Source organism: Talpa occidentalis, unplaced genomic scaffold (assembly GCF_014898055.3).
Source record: "Talpa occidentalis isolate TD23 unplaced genomic scaffold, MPIMG_talOcc4v2.1 talOcc4.5, whole genome shotgun sequence".
In the NCBI taxonomy this organism is placed as follows: domain Eukaryota; kingdom Metazoa; phylum Chordata; class Mammalia; order Eulipotyphla; family Talpidae; genus Talpa; species Talpa occidentalis.
In genome coordinates this window covers 126,905,881-126,919,359 of record NW_023604861.1, presented here as the reverse complement: position 1 = coordinate 126,919,359, position 13,479 = coordinate 126,905,881, and the positions used below count along the sequence as shown (strand labels likewise).

General features: G+C 61.1%; 1 protein-coding gene across 1 annotated transcript in view; it reads right to left on the bottom strand.

Moving 5' to 3' along the window:
- ADCY3 (adenylate cyclase 3) overlaps positions 1 to 13,479 on the bottom strand; it is a 65,777-nt gene that overhangs the window by 5,300 nt on the left and 46,998 nt on the right. Inside the window, exons 3-15 of the mRNA XM_037528414.2 lie at positions 10,852 to 10,982; positions 10,366 to 10,477; positions 10,092 to 10,219; positions 9,855 to 10,013; positions 8,918 to 9,095; positions 7,444 to 7,569; positions 5,795 to 5,937; positions 5,528 to 5,689; positions 4,410 to 4,497; positions 3,586 to 3,702; positions 2,055 to 2,314; positions 1,706 to 1,771; positions 369 to 462 (exon numbers count right to left, since the gene is read on the bottom strand). Of these exons, the coding sequence (XP_037384311.1) occupies positions 369 to 462; positions 1,706 to 1,771; positions 2,055 to 2,314; positions 3,586 to 3,702; positions 4,410 to 4,497; positions 5,528 to 5,689; positions 5,795 to 5,937; positions 7,444 to 7,569; positions 8,918 to 9,095; positions 9,855 to 10,013; positions 10,092 to 10,219; positions 10,366 to 10,477; positions 10,852 to 10,982 (1,764 nt within the window). The remainder of the gene's footprint in view (positions 1 to 368; positions 463 to 1,705; positions 1,772 to 2,054; positions 2,315 to 3,585; positions 3,703 to 4,409; positions 4,498 to 5,527; positions 5,690 to 5,794; positions 5,938 to 7,443; positions 7,570 to 8,917; positions 9,096 to 9,854; positions 10,014 to 10,091; positions 10,220 to 10,365; positions 10,478 to 10,851; positions 10,983 to 13,479) is intronic.

Genomic DNA, 13,479 nt, shown 5'->3' with positions numbered 1-13,479 from the left:
AGGCCGGGGAGCAGCCGGGGATCGAACCGGCACCGCAGAGGCTGCGGGCAGCTTCGCAAGCCAGCGCTCAACCGCTGCGCCACCGGGGAGGCCCTGGGGGAGGGATTTTATCCAGACTGTTGTGTCCTTCCCCATGTTTGCTTCCTTCAACGTCCTGGAGGGGTCAGAAGAGGAGGTAAGGAAGTTTTCCTCGGATGAGTGAGGAGGGAGCCAGGAAGCAGACGGTGGCGGCTTGCCCAGCGTCACATGCCGTGTGGAGTGAAGGGAACCAGCGGTCCTTAGGAATCTGGGTGTTTACAGCCACGACTGCCTCTCAGGAGGCCCTGATAGGTTGTGAGCAAAAGAGCAGGAGCGTGTGCGGTACTCACGTGGCGGGCAAAGTAGTAAAAGCTCAGCATCATGATGAAGATCATCACTGTCATTGAGTACTTGGAAGGCATGAGGGGCAGCATGAGGGGCAGCCTGCGGGGCGGAGAGGGAGTCAGCTGGGAGAGCACACACGCTGCCCTTGGGGGAGGAAGTCTTCCTCCCGCAGACGGCTGTCAGCCTGCTAGTGCCGTACGCACCTTGCGTCACTCCCAGGCTCCACGGGGCAGCAAAGCTTCTGTACCTTACTGGGTGACTGTCTTAAGGGCCAAGTAAGCCAGGGCCCTCCTGATTGTGCTTGGACTCCACATCAGAGCTTCTCCCAGAGAGTAGTCAACCCTGCATCCCCTGGCTGGCCACAGAAGAGCTGCCGCCACGTAGGAGAGGCTTCCGTACACAGCGGGCCCAAGGCCCCAGCTCTCGCCCACTGTTGTGTGTGGAGCTGCAAGCACTTTCCTCGCCGACAGCGGTCAGGTGTGACTGGACCACAGCTCTGTGCCCATTTGCTGCGGCTACCGTTTGCTTGGGATGCTGGTTTGTGTAGCTATTAAAAACATGACTGGACATTCTTGAGCAAGTGTGCGTGAATTTCTCTAAGGTATACAGATAGAATTGCTGGGTCATAGATCAACTTTCAACTTCACTAAATAATTGCAAATATTTTTCAAAAAGGGGTAGTACCAGCTTTCACTCCCCTCAGGACTCGGTGTTACCACAGGATTTGCTCTCAGGCTTCCTAATTCTTCCCAACTAGTAGATGTGTAAGGTCTCTGACTCTGGTCTTGACTTGGATTTCCTTGGTTACCTGAATACCTTTCTTTTATTAGTAGCCATTTAGTCTGTTCTCTCGTGATGGGCCTATTCAAGTCTTCCACTCACCCATCTGCTAGGTAATTGTCCAGTCACTGAATCATAAAATTCTAAAACTTTAGTGCTAGAAGGGCCCTTGGGAAACTTCCTCTTCAAGAGGAAACTTGAGAGCCGGCCTGCTCGCCGCCCGGAGAATCACTGCAGCAGCTTGAGCTGCTTGCATCCCACATAGCATTTTTTGTCCTGCCAGCCTGTCCTCCACTTGGCTGTTCCTTCTCTCAGCCCTCACCCCTACCTCCCTACTCCACCCTGTAAACCACACTGCTGCTCTCCAAACTGCACTCTGACTCAGGACGGTCAGGTCCAAGTTAACATCAGTACAACACAGCTCCAGCCTTCCTGTAAAAACACAGGCTGCTTGAACATCCCCACCGTGTGCTTTCGGACAGTTAAGCTCACGGGGCCGTGGCCTGTGCCCAGAAGAAGGGTGCGGCCAGCATAGACCAGGGGGCAAAGCAGTCACCCTTACCCGTCGGTGCTGTTGAGCCCGGGGCTGGAAAGTATTTGCTTCTTCTCCAAGGCGACCATGGAAAAGCTGTTGGGCAAATACAACACTCAGGCCCCATGTTAGTACAAAGGCTGGGACCCAGTCAAACCCTGAGGCAGCCCCAATCTACTCAACAACGGGAAGGATCCACCCCAGAACCACAGCCAGCCAGTGGCATGTCTGAAACGCCACGAGCCGTGTCCCATATACACCTTTGATGAGACCTGGAGACCGACAGCCACTTCAGTTAAGGCCTGTGGCCCCTTGAAATGGGGACCTGCAGGGTGGCAGGAAGGAGACGACATAGATCCCCAAACAGGCTGCTGCTTACTCATGTTCCTGGAAACGCTTGTGGTCATATTCATCGAAGATGGGGCGCCAGGCGTAGATGTTGACGACGGCCACGGCCCCAGACACGAGCAGCATGAGCGTGAGCTTCACCATGTGGCTGACCTGCACCAGCATGATGGTGGCGATGAGGGACAGCACGGCCACGTAGTTGTAATACTTGGGGTTCTCCATGCAGCCGTCTTCTATCTGCATCACCGCGGTGACATTGCCGGCTCCCGTGTAGTACTGGAGACAGGACAGCTGCAGGCCAGCACGCGGGGTGCAAGCAGACACCAGTCAGACAGGCCCGTCGTGGCAGTGCATGCCCTGCTGCCACTCCCCCCAGACCCCCGAGGGCGTTGGAACACTGGCCAAGGCACGAGATACAAAAGTGAGCAGCACCCGCTCGCCTTCCCTCCCCTCATCTGATGCTCAGGGGTTCTGAGCTTTCTCAGTATGGCCACCACGGTCGGGGAGGCTGGGCTTGCCCCAAGTGGCGCAGTTACTAGGCAGCAGTGAAGCTGGAGCTAGGAGTGTAGTCTTCAGATGCCCAATCCCACGTGCCCTCGCCCGCATTCCACTGCTGCTTCTGCCGGGCTGTGGCGCCGGCTCTACCCAGCCTCGCGGCAGCGGCAGCCTGTCTCAAGCTCAGGCACTTGCATCTCTGGGGTCTGCTGACCGATCCCATTGCTGGGCAGATGTAGCCCACGGGAAATGCATCCAGAAACTGAGTCACCCAATTGGACTTGTCTGGCTCTGGGGACATTCTTAAGTGTGTCATCCTGGCACGCGAAAAATATTCACACCTCCCTAGTTTTCCACCTTCGCCAGTGACAGGCTCTCTGGATGACCTGCGTTGCGTAACAGTGGTCCCCGGACCTGGACGCCAGGCACCAGGGGTGTCCTGATGTGGGAGAAGCCTGAGGCTTTTCTTCCCTGCCATGTGGGCACCGAGTGACCCTGGGGCCTAGGGCTCCCAACGACCGACCAGAAGCCACAGAGCTTTCACATCTACGCTGCTGCCAGAGCAGCCTCCACTGAGTGGTTCCTGTGCTTGCTTGTTGGAGCAAATCATGTAACATTATGTTTGAAAAAAGGTTTCAACTTTCAGAGCATGAATAGAGCACTACCAAAATTAGAGCAAGTGGGCCTCCCCAGTGGCGCAGCATGAGCGCCACGCAGGCTCGATCCTGGCCGGCCAGGGAGAAACCCACTTGGTGCGGCAGACCTCTCGTCTCGCCCGCTGCTTCCCATAGCAGTGTCTTCGGTCCGTCTGCCTGTTCTGCTCCCTGCTCTGTCTGGTGAATTCCCTCACCCTCCCGCACCTCTGACCTGTACCCCAGTTCTTGTATAAATAAATAAATCTTTAAAGAAAACAAACAATAAAAAAAAAACCCAACAATATTAGAGGGAGTGTGTGAGTTACTGTGGACAGTTCGATCTAGAGGCTCGGAATCCACAGGCCAGGGCTGCCGGCTGCTCTCCCTTCTCCCCAAGAAAGCACCTTTCACCCCTGAGTGGCAGGCACTCACCATGTCCACGACATTTGCCATAACCAGGATGAAGATGGCTAACATGGCCCAGGTGTTCCTGGCCCAGCGGGTCCGGTCAATCCAAGTTGAGAAGGCCACGAGCTTCTTAGGAAAGGCCTAGCAGGAATGAATTCCAAGAGTCATCACACTCTGACCGCCTTTTCTCCCGTAAACTTGACACCGGCTGCTCCCACGCTCCCAGGATGCTAGGAAGCAGCCCTGTGCATTTGACTCAACTAGAACCGCCAGGCTAAGAACACGTCAAAGACCGACTTGTCTTGGTCCTGGCGGTGTTGGTGAAACTGGCTTCCAGGTAGGTAACCCCCTTCCAGAGCACAGAAACCAGCCCCTGGGAACCCACGCCCCACCTCTGAGCGGTGAGTTTGGGTTCGGGAACAATGTTCAAGGCCCGTTGTCTGCCAGCTGCTACTGCCCTCCCTGGGTCAGTTCCTCCCAAGTCACCTGCTGGATTAGTTTTCCTCAAACACTGTTTATTCCTTGTCATTCTGATCAAAAGCTCCGCGTAGTACCCAGTGCTTCTAGAGGGAAGTCTTCGTGCTTTTGACTGGCTTTCAAGGTCCCTCACCATCGGGCCCCGTCCACTTCTCCCCTGGAGGCCGCCGGGTTTCCATTTACCCAGACCTCGGCCTGCTGGCCCACACGTGCCCCTGCGCCAGAGCCCAGCCCAGATGGGGGCTGGGGGGAGTGGAGGCCGAAGACGGCCTATTTGCAAGGATTTCATCGGCAGTGTCAAGACCCGCTTTCACGGGGCGCGAGGCCCACTTCCAGAGGGCTTCTGAGCGAAAAGGAAAAGTGCCTCTTACCCGGGGAAAGATGGCAGCCAGCGAGCAGATCGTCAGGATCAGCAGCAGAATCTCCCCCACCACAAAGGTCACGTAGTTTGTCATTAGCCTGTAACAGAGGGAAGGCGGTGGGGGGCGGGGTGCACCGGAGGGCACGGTGAGTGTGCTGACAGGCTAGCAGAGGGAAGGAAAGGAGACAGAAGGCGCGAGCCTGTGCCCAAGAGTTCCAGGTGACAGGGAGTGGGGACCGCCTGCTGCTGCGCAGGCGACGGAGAGGCGCGGGGCCTGGAGCGGTGACCCCTCCAGCGGTGACCGCCTGGCTCTCTAACTGGTGGGTGCTCCCTCCGGGAACGTCAGTCCCGAGAGGAGGGGCTCCTTCCGTTGTGTTCCCTGCGCTGGCCCAGACCCCAGCTCAGGCGAGGCAGAGCCCACACGGCTGCCAACACGGCTGCAGTGAACGAGCTTGAGCCTCAGTCTGGGGCGCTGCTGGGCAGGCAGCACCCTCACTTCACAGGGGAGGAAACAGAAGGTTGTCCAGCAAATAGGTGAGGAAGCCGCGTCCAGAACTTAGGGCCCGGTGGCTGGGTCCAAGGCTCGTGAGTTTCCCCAGCCAACCGGAGCGGGCTCCACACCCCTTCCTTTCTAGCGGGAGACCCTCAGGCGGGAGTGAGCTGCTGCTGAGCCTCGAGGAGAGGGGGGTGGGAGTCGTTCTTCAGATGGGCCTGCGCAGTGGGGCAGGAGCCCACGTCACCCCAGCAGGCTGCGGCTGAGCTCGGGCTCCTGGTCCTGAGGTCAGTCCTTCCTACGCCGAGCCAGAACGGCAGCCAGGCCGACCTCGGTGACGGGGTGGGGCCCATTCACTGTCTGCGTCCAGAGTGCTGAGGCCCACCTGGCTAAGGGCTCATCCTCCTGCACCCCTCTGCCCCTGGCCTTCCTCAGCCCTGGTGTGAGGCCCACTGTGACGTGAATGCCTTTCTGGACCCCAGGACAGAGAGAAGGGGCGGGTCTCAGGGCTCGGTCCTGGCACTGCTGAGGCCGGTTCCCCAGGGGGCAGCAAAGAACAGAGACAAGACTGCCCAGCCTGGGGAGCTCACAGCACCCCCTCCTTGGCCACGGGTCCCCACACGGCCCGCCCTCACCAGGGGTCGATGAGTATCTCCACCAGGGCGGCACACAGCAGGACGACACAGGAGCAGCTGAAGGCGGCCCCGCTCTGCTTTTCCTTCTCCACCGAGTAGCGGGTTTCCAGCTCGGGGTCCATGAACCGCATGGACAGGAGGAAGGTGTTTCTCTTCTTCACTCTGCGGGGGAAACAGCCCCGGGAAACATCAACGCCACGTCTGTCTGGGCCTGTAGCGCAGGGCCCTGAAGGGCCTGGAGGGCCAGGGTGTCTGGGGGTCGCTTACACCTGGGCGGACTCGCGCTCCAGCAGGGCCTCGTTGAGCAGCTGGTTGAGCTCGTGCTCGTCCTCGGAGGCGTCCACCACGCGGTCGGCCAGGTCCTGCAGGCGCAGCCTCCGGCGGGGGTTTGGGAAGGAGGGGTTGTCTGCCTGTTGGCGGGCAGGTGGGGAGAGTTGGGGAGAGAGGGCGGTGGGGTGACAGGCAACCAAAGAGAACGCACTAGGGCTTCTGGCTCTAAAATACCAATTTCTGGAAGCGCCTTCCCGGTGCTTGTGCAGGGCCGCATCCTGCTTGGGTCTGGACCCAACGCCACTGTCCTTCCTGCCTGCCTGGCATGCCAGGTCCTGGGTCCTGCGGGCCCTAGTGGAAGCTGGGCAGTGGCCACCCACCAATGGCTCCCGAGGGGGCGTTTTGGGGGTGAGAGCGCTGCTGGGTCAGCACGGCCCTGCACACCCTGCCACGACGATGGGCTGTCACACAGCTGGGCACATCAGCACCCAGGGACGCTGCCCCCCAGCCACAGGGCTGAAGGGAGCTCTTAAAGGAGCTCTCACCTGCTTCTTTGTGGGGACAGAGACCTGAGGGGAAAAGTAGCAGGAGAGTGGGGTGGTGGGGTTGGGGCCACAACTGCTTTTATTCCAGTCACAAAGAGCACCAGCTCCAAAAAATATGCACCAGACAGTGATTACAGCCACCACCCAGACAAGAGCTGGGCCTGGCACGGGGCTGTCTGCCTGGCTCAGAGCATATGGAGGGCAGAAGCATGACGCCCTGGGCTCAGCTCCCATGCACCCCTGGGTGATACGCTGACCCCATGAAAATGTACCTCCTCCTCCCCCAGGCCCATTTTTCTTCTCTGTAAAATGACATGGATGGTCTCTTCTAACACCGAGAACCTGTGTCTCCGAAGGATACCCTGGAGCAGCGAGGCCTCGGCTAGCGGTCGGCTATGAACAGTGCACAGGCTGGCTACACCCCTGTCGCTGTCAGTGACTTACATCACGTGTGACTGTCGCATTCTCTCAAGAAAGTCACCAGAGGGGGAATTCACCACATGTTGTGCTCGAGAAAAACCCAGCTAACTTTAAACCCTGTCTACCTTCTGAGCTAAGGACATCGGGGGCACCTCTCCTGCCCCCCTCACACAGCTCCTGCAGTCGCACGAGATGGAGACCCCCACCCCCATGGCATTTGCCTTTGTCAGGAGCATTCTCAGGAGACTGTGTGGTCACCACGGGTCCTGGACACTCCGGGATGGCCTGGCCTCTGAGGGGAAGCATGTTAACTCCTTGGAAACCCCCCATCGGTACTTGGGGACTGTGGTGCTAGACCTAGCCAGAGAGGTGAGCCAGCCCTGAAGTCACTTCCAAAACAGTCTCAGATCCTATAGAATTTTCCATGGATGCCCTCATGGACCTCAGATCTATAGATTCAGGGACGTCAGAGCCAGACGAGGTCTCAGAGTTGAGCACCTATCGTAACTCCCCACCCCCGGCCCCCCGTGGTTTACCATGAGGTGACAGCCAGGTTGGGTGAGGCAGGGGGTGTTCAAGGCTGCACTGCCACAGGGAGCAGAGCCCGGGCTGGAGGCCGGGTGTCCCGCTCTCAGCACGAGACCTCCCTGCCCACATCCTGGTCCTGGGTCCTGCACATACCTGGCCCTCTTGCTCTTCGGGCGCCTCCGCTGTGGACCCGGCGGTGTAGGCACCCCCGTTGGGCTCCTTGGTCTCAATGAGGGCAGGGGTGCTGGGCTTTGAGGCTGGTGCTCCGTTCGGCAGGGCCTGCAGCAGAAAGGATTGGCCATCAGGGGCTCAGACGTTGCCAGCTGCCCACCCCACCCTGAGATTGTCTGCTTGTCTGTCCCTCTGGAATCTTCCTACTAGTCGTTAGAAGCCTCGTAGTCTTACAAATTTCACTACTCAGTTCTTTCTCTGGAGCAGTAGTTTTCTAATATCATTTTCTACCATCACATTTTCTCTAGGCAACGAACAGCTCTCGTTCCGGTTCCTATTTCCAAAGCAGTCACTCAGTGGCGCCGCGAGCCAGAGGTCTCTCCTTGGGGAGAGCCCTGTCACATGCCTTCTCAATTCCATAAACCATTTTCCTGAGTGTTTTTCCTTGACGGAATAAGTTCAACATGGAAACACTTCCGTTCCAAGTATCACTGCGTCCCTACTATGTGACAGGAACTGTCCTAACTCCTGGGGAGACGAAATGCCCTGACCCCGAGAGCAGACATTCTGGGGAGGCCGGATGGCAAAAGAAATAAGCAAGAGACCGTCCGTGAGAAGACAGCAGGTGCTCTGACGAGGAAGGCGCGCGCGGTGACTGTGGGGCGTGTGATTGTAAAGAGGAGGCATCACTGTGAAGAGGGCCTTTCCCTGATGACCCAACTTGTCCTCAAGGAGCAAATCACGCTGCTCCGAGCGACAGCCGGGGTGAGAGCAGTGTGGCCTCAGGATGGAGGGGGGTCCCCCGACCGCTGGAGGACTTGGCTCTCCCTCTGAGGTGGGACGGGAGTGCAGGGTGTGGAGCGGGGGCAGTGATGACTGACTGCTGTGTGACAGGGGCCCAGGGCCAGGACAGAAGCAGGACGGCCGCGGGGAGACCACCGCGCTGTCCAGGTGGGCGCGGACAGTGGCCTGGCTGGAGCGTCGTGAGGGGGGGGGGGGGAGGGGCCGGAGTGACATCCCGCGGGCAGGGTCGGCGGGGCTTGCGCGGGGGTCACGAAGAGACAGGCCAAGGAGGTCTTCAAGTGTTTGGTGTGAGCAGTTCATGGAGTTGCTGCTGGCTGAGCTGAAGAGACTGAGGAAGACGAGCTGGCGGGCAGAGGAAGCCCAAGAGCTCGCTCTGGACCCGTCAGTGCCCGGCTCCTGCAGCTACACACGGGTTTTTAAGCAGCTCTGAGCTGAGCACAGGGAAGCTTGTTGGGGCCGAGATCCGGCCCCGGGAATGGTCAAGGATGGCACTGACAACAGTGAGACTGGATGCGGTTCCAAGGCTAGAAGAGATGGGGTGTCTCCGCGGCGTCACGCAGAAAGGCTGCTCTGTGACAGTTCCCCTCACGCGCCCCAGATCACGTCGTTCGGCTGACCCACAGGGAGAGGTTTCTGCCTACGGGGAGCTCACCGAGCCGTTGAGGCCATTTTGGGCGGCCGTTTTCTTCACTTCCGGCCCGGACGCGATGATGAGGTAGGTCTCGATGCCCTTCTCATCGAGGTAATCGCAGCGGCTGCCCCCGTCACCCGGTTCCACATCAAACTCCCCTTTCAGGCAGTCCATGGTGCTCTGGGAGATGTGCACGCGCCTGGGGGCAGAGGAGGCCCTAAACATCAGCCAGAGGCCCCCCCCACCCACCCAGTGGTCAGGGGACAGTGGCCAGGCTGCTGCTTGGGCCCATCTCCCAGACACGTGGGGCTGAGGGGCTCCCCAGGGGTGCCAGGAAGTCCTGCTCTAACGGGCTCTCTGGGCCTTCGACTTCAATCCCCGAGTCAGACCTAGGGGCTGCTGGAGCCTCACGAGGCGGGGTTTGGAAGTCTCTTCTGAACTCTGAAGGCGTGAGGTGAGGCCATCGCCCCTGTGACAATACCTTTGTCACTTCTGGGACCCACGTCTGGGAGTCAGCATTGAGGAGAGGATGGGCCTGCCTTTGAGGGAAGCTCCCTGCCAGGTGGGGAAGGTTTCACTGTCCTCAGCCTGCCCAGCAGAGGGCAGGGCCTGCCTAGCAACTGGCCGACTGGTGAAAGCTCAGGTGCCAGTGCCCAGGACCTGCCCCTCAGAGCCTGTTGCTCTGATTAGCGCTAGTGGTAGCACCCTTTGGGGAGACTTGCCATCTGAAGTGGCCACAGCGGTGACATCAGAGGCTGGGCAGCCCGACAAGTGGGTAAAGGGGAGAGGCCAGGCTGCTGCAGAGGGCCGGGCAGCAGTGGCTACAGCCAAGCTCAGGCCATGAGTCAGGCACCCCATGGAGGATGTCCCCGGGTGGGATGTCCCTGCCTGGGCCGCTGTCATGAGGGCGAGAAGGGATGGCCCCTCCCCGGTTGTCCACACATGCCCACTCGCTCACCCAGGAATGCCGCCGGCCTCCATCTTGTTGGCCACCGTGACGTCGGTGGACCACACGTCATATTGCCAGCGCTTCTGGCCCAGGACGCCCCCCAGCACCGTGCCCGTGTGCACACCCACACGCATGTCCACCCCGGTCTTCGTCTTCTCCCGCACATACCTGCCAGGTACACACGGAAAGGGGGTTCAGGCATGGCCATGCAAGGCGGCAGCCTTCCCCCCAGAGGCACCCACTTACGAGATGGCCTCCACCATGGCCAGCCCCATGAGGATGGAGCAGACCGCGTGGTCCTCCCGGTAGTCGGGCAGGCCGCAGATGCAGTAGTAACAGTCGCCCAGGATCTTGATCCGCAGCTGGTGGTATTTCTGAAAGGGCAGGACAGGGCCCGGGTCCTCCTCAGCATGGTGAGCGGCAAAGGCGGCAAGGCACAGACAGGGGGGAGGAACCGCAGGGAGGCTGGGCACTGGCCCAGGGACCCCCACGTTGGCAGGCGGGCAGGGTGGGTACTTACTTGTGCCAGCTTGTCGAAGCGGGCAAAGAGCTCGTTGAGCAGCTTCACGAGCTCCTGGGCGCTGCAGGCAGAGGACAGCTGGGTGAAGCCCACGATGTCGGCAAAGAGGATGCTGCAGGAGGGAGGGTGCAGGCCTGGGTGAGGTGGGAGGGAGTTCTCGCCCGAGCCCCAACGCGGTGAGACCCTAACGCTTCCCGGAGAGAGGCTGCCCGCGCCTGCCCACCCCAGGATGGCATGTCCTTCCTGGAAGGGACGCAGCTGTCCCCCCCCAGCATGGGCCCTGAGGGCTGGGTGGCCTCCCGGATGGATGTCACTGCCCCACTCTGGGTGACGGTGGCACAGGGCCTATTGCGCGTCTCAGCCCTGCTGCCCGGGAGCGAGGCTGCCTCCGCAGGGGCTGAGCTTCAGGTCTGGCCTCCTGGCTGGTCCCTGGGGAAGACTCTGGAAGCCATGGAGCTCAGCCCCCTGAGCCGGCGCGGGCCGCACCTGACATTCTCGTGGCGGTACATGTACATGGTGTTGAACTGCTGCTGGTCCTTCTGACTCTCGTCCTTCTTCATGTCCTTTAACATCTCGTCGGCCACGTGCTTGGGCAGGATGGACAGCATAAGGTTCTCCTGCGAGAGGGGCACGGGGTTAGTGGGGAAGGTGGCTCTGGCCTGTGCCCTTCTGGTAAGAAACTGCCTGATCCCGGTGACCCAGAAGCCTGGCGGTGCTGACCCCACCTGGGGCGGCAGCCAGAGGCCCAGCTGGGCAGCTTCTTGCGTGGAGCAGGCCCAGCACTGACCCGGCGGGATCCAGCAGGGCTCTGTGCAAGCAGGCAGGGCTCTGTGCCCACAGCGATCCCAGGCGCACGAGCAGAGGGACGGGGTCCCCGCGGCCACTCTCCTCTGCTACTGCACCGTGCGTCCCCGAGGGCAGGGCCTTTGAGTCACCGCCCCTCCCGCAAGGAGCAATCGCTCAAGAAATTCAGATTCAACCTGACTGAAGTCCAGGGCACACGGGTACCACGCATACAGGGCCCCCAAGCCCGGCGTGTTCCACCACGGAGCAGGGACACGGTCACGGCCCGGTGGAGGGGGAGGCAGGAGGGGCGACGCGAAACAGCATCCACCAGGGGTGTGCATGCACGCGGGCCTGCAAGGAGACCCTGGAGCAGGGCTTAAGACGGAGATGCTGGGGGGCCATGTGACAGGGGAACAGGCTCAGGGACCCTCAAGCCTCTGGGTGGTGGAGAAACTGAGGTGCGCAGATCCAGTCTGATCAGGGCCAGCAAACCCCCTGCGCTGCCCGGCCATGCTCACTTGCTGAGCAGCCTGCTTTGCTCTCTCGCTCAGCGGTGAGCAGCTGCCAGAGACCCTGTGGCCTGCAAAGCCGAAAGATTGACCATCTGGCCTCTTGCAGAAAACATCCGCTGAGTTGGGATCGTGAAGGGCCATGTGAGCCAGGGGAACTGGGGGGCAGGGAGGGGGCGCGGGGCAGAGGCTGTGACGAGACGAGGGGTGTCTTAGGAAGACCCTGCAGACGGCGTGGGGCAGCAGGGGAGGCAGAGGCGGGCCTGAATGAGGGCGGCCCCCGGGCAGGGGCCAGGCGTGATGGCTGCGGCTCTGGGTAGACCCTGCCAGGCCCTGAAATAAGGGACAGAAGAGGAGGCAGATGGGCGAGACGGATGGGCGCCTGGGGGGGTCTGACCCGGGGACCCGGCGCAGGACGCCCATGCAGGACGCAGGAAGGCTCTGTGGCGAGCCTGCGGCTCTCCGGCTGGGGGTCAGACTGAGCAGCAGGAAGAGGGGAGACGCGGGATCCCCCCAGGGAGAAGCTCAAGTTGAGGTTTCGCGGAGGAATGGTCAGGATGGAGGCGCAAGAGACCCTGCTAATGGCAGGGGCCTGGGGCAAGGCAGCAAGAGGCGTGAGGTCGGCCTGAGGTGGGGGGGGGGGCTTTGACCCCGCGGTGGGGCAGTGCAGAGGGTGCGGGTGTTGGAGGAGGCAGGATTCAGGGCAGTCCCAGAATCAGGTCCTGATCCGACTGTTGGGCACAGGAGCGACCTGCTCCGGGTGGACAGAAAACCCAGAGCTGCTGTCAGTGCTCAGCACTCAGGGCCTGGCCAGGGGTCACCAGATCCCAGTGCAATGGAGGCTGCAGGTCCCAGACCTCGGTGTGAGGCCAGCCAGGGGGTGCAGGAGTAGGGCCGCGCCTCCCGCCGGGGCCTGGGCAGAGGCGTGGCCGCTCCTGCTCTCTGATGTGGGCGGGTGCTGATGCACAGAACCCACCGCACCCGTGCTCTGGGGCAGGAGAACTGAGGGTGCAGGTTCTTCTCCGGGGTGGGGGGCGGGCAGCCAAGCCACCCCCAAGGGTCTAGTGTCCTATCCAGGCCCCTCCCCTGCCCTGAAAGCTTGCACACTGCCCCACAGAGGGTCCCCGTCTCCTCTGCCTTCACGGGGAACCCTCTTTCTCGCAGTGAGTCACAGGGTTAATGGCGCGTCTGCCCAGCGTGGCACAGGCAGCCTGAAGCGCTTCCACGGCTGCTGCTATTAGCCTCCCGTCTCCACCGCTAAGGACCTCGCACATGGCATCATTACAGCTCAGGAATGAGAAGCCAAAATAACCCCAGTGCGCCGGCCCTGGCTCCACCTGAGCCCGAGAAGCTGCAACCAGGTCTCCCGGGGTGCCACCACCCTGGCAGAGCGAGAGCAAGGGACTCCGGGACCTGTGCACTTGGCTCACCTCCACCCACACCTGTGCGGGCGAGGTCCGAGGCGCCCCCTCCCAGGGCTGCAGAACATGAGCCTCTGGGAGGGTTTTCAAAAGACATCAGCTACAGGGGGTGCTACACCAGTGAGCGCGGGGCAGGAGCCACAGGACTCCAGCCCACCTTCATGCCCGGCAAGCGTCCGTGCAGGCTGGCAGGGATGGGAGGGGGTGGCGGTCGGCCTTCGGTCAGACGCCAGCCCTGCCCCTCACCTGCTGCGGGATTCCAGGCCACGACGACACCCCTGGGCCTGGCGTCATCGGTCAAACAGGACGAAGGGAGGGTCACGGGAACGCGCCTGGCGCAGGTCTGCACACGGCCAGTGCGCGCGCGCTCTGGCTCGGCGTGGGCCACTTGCTAAGGG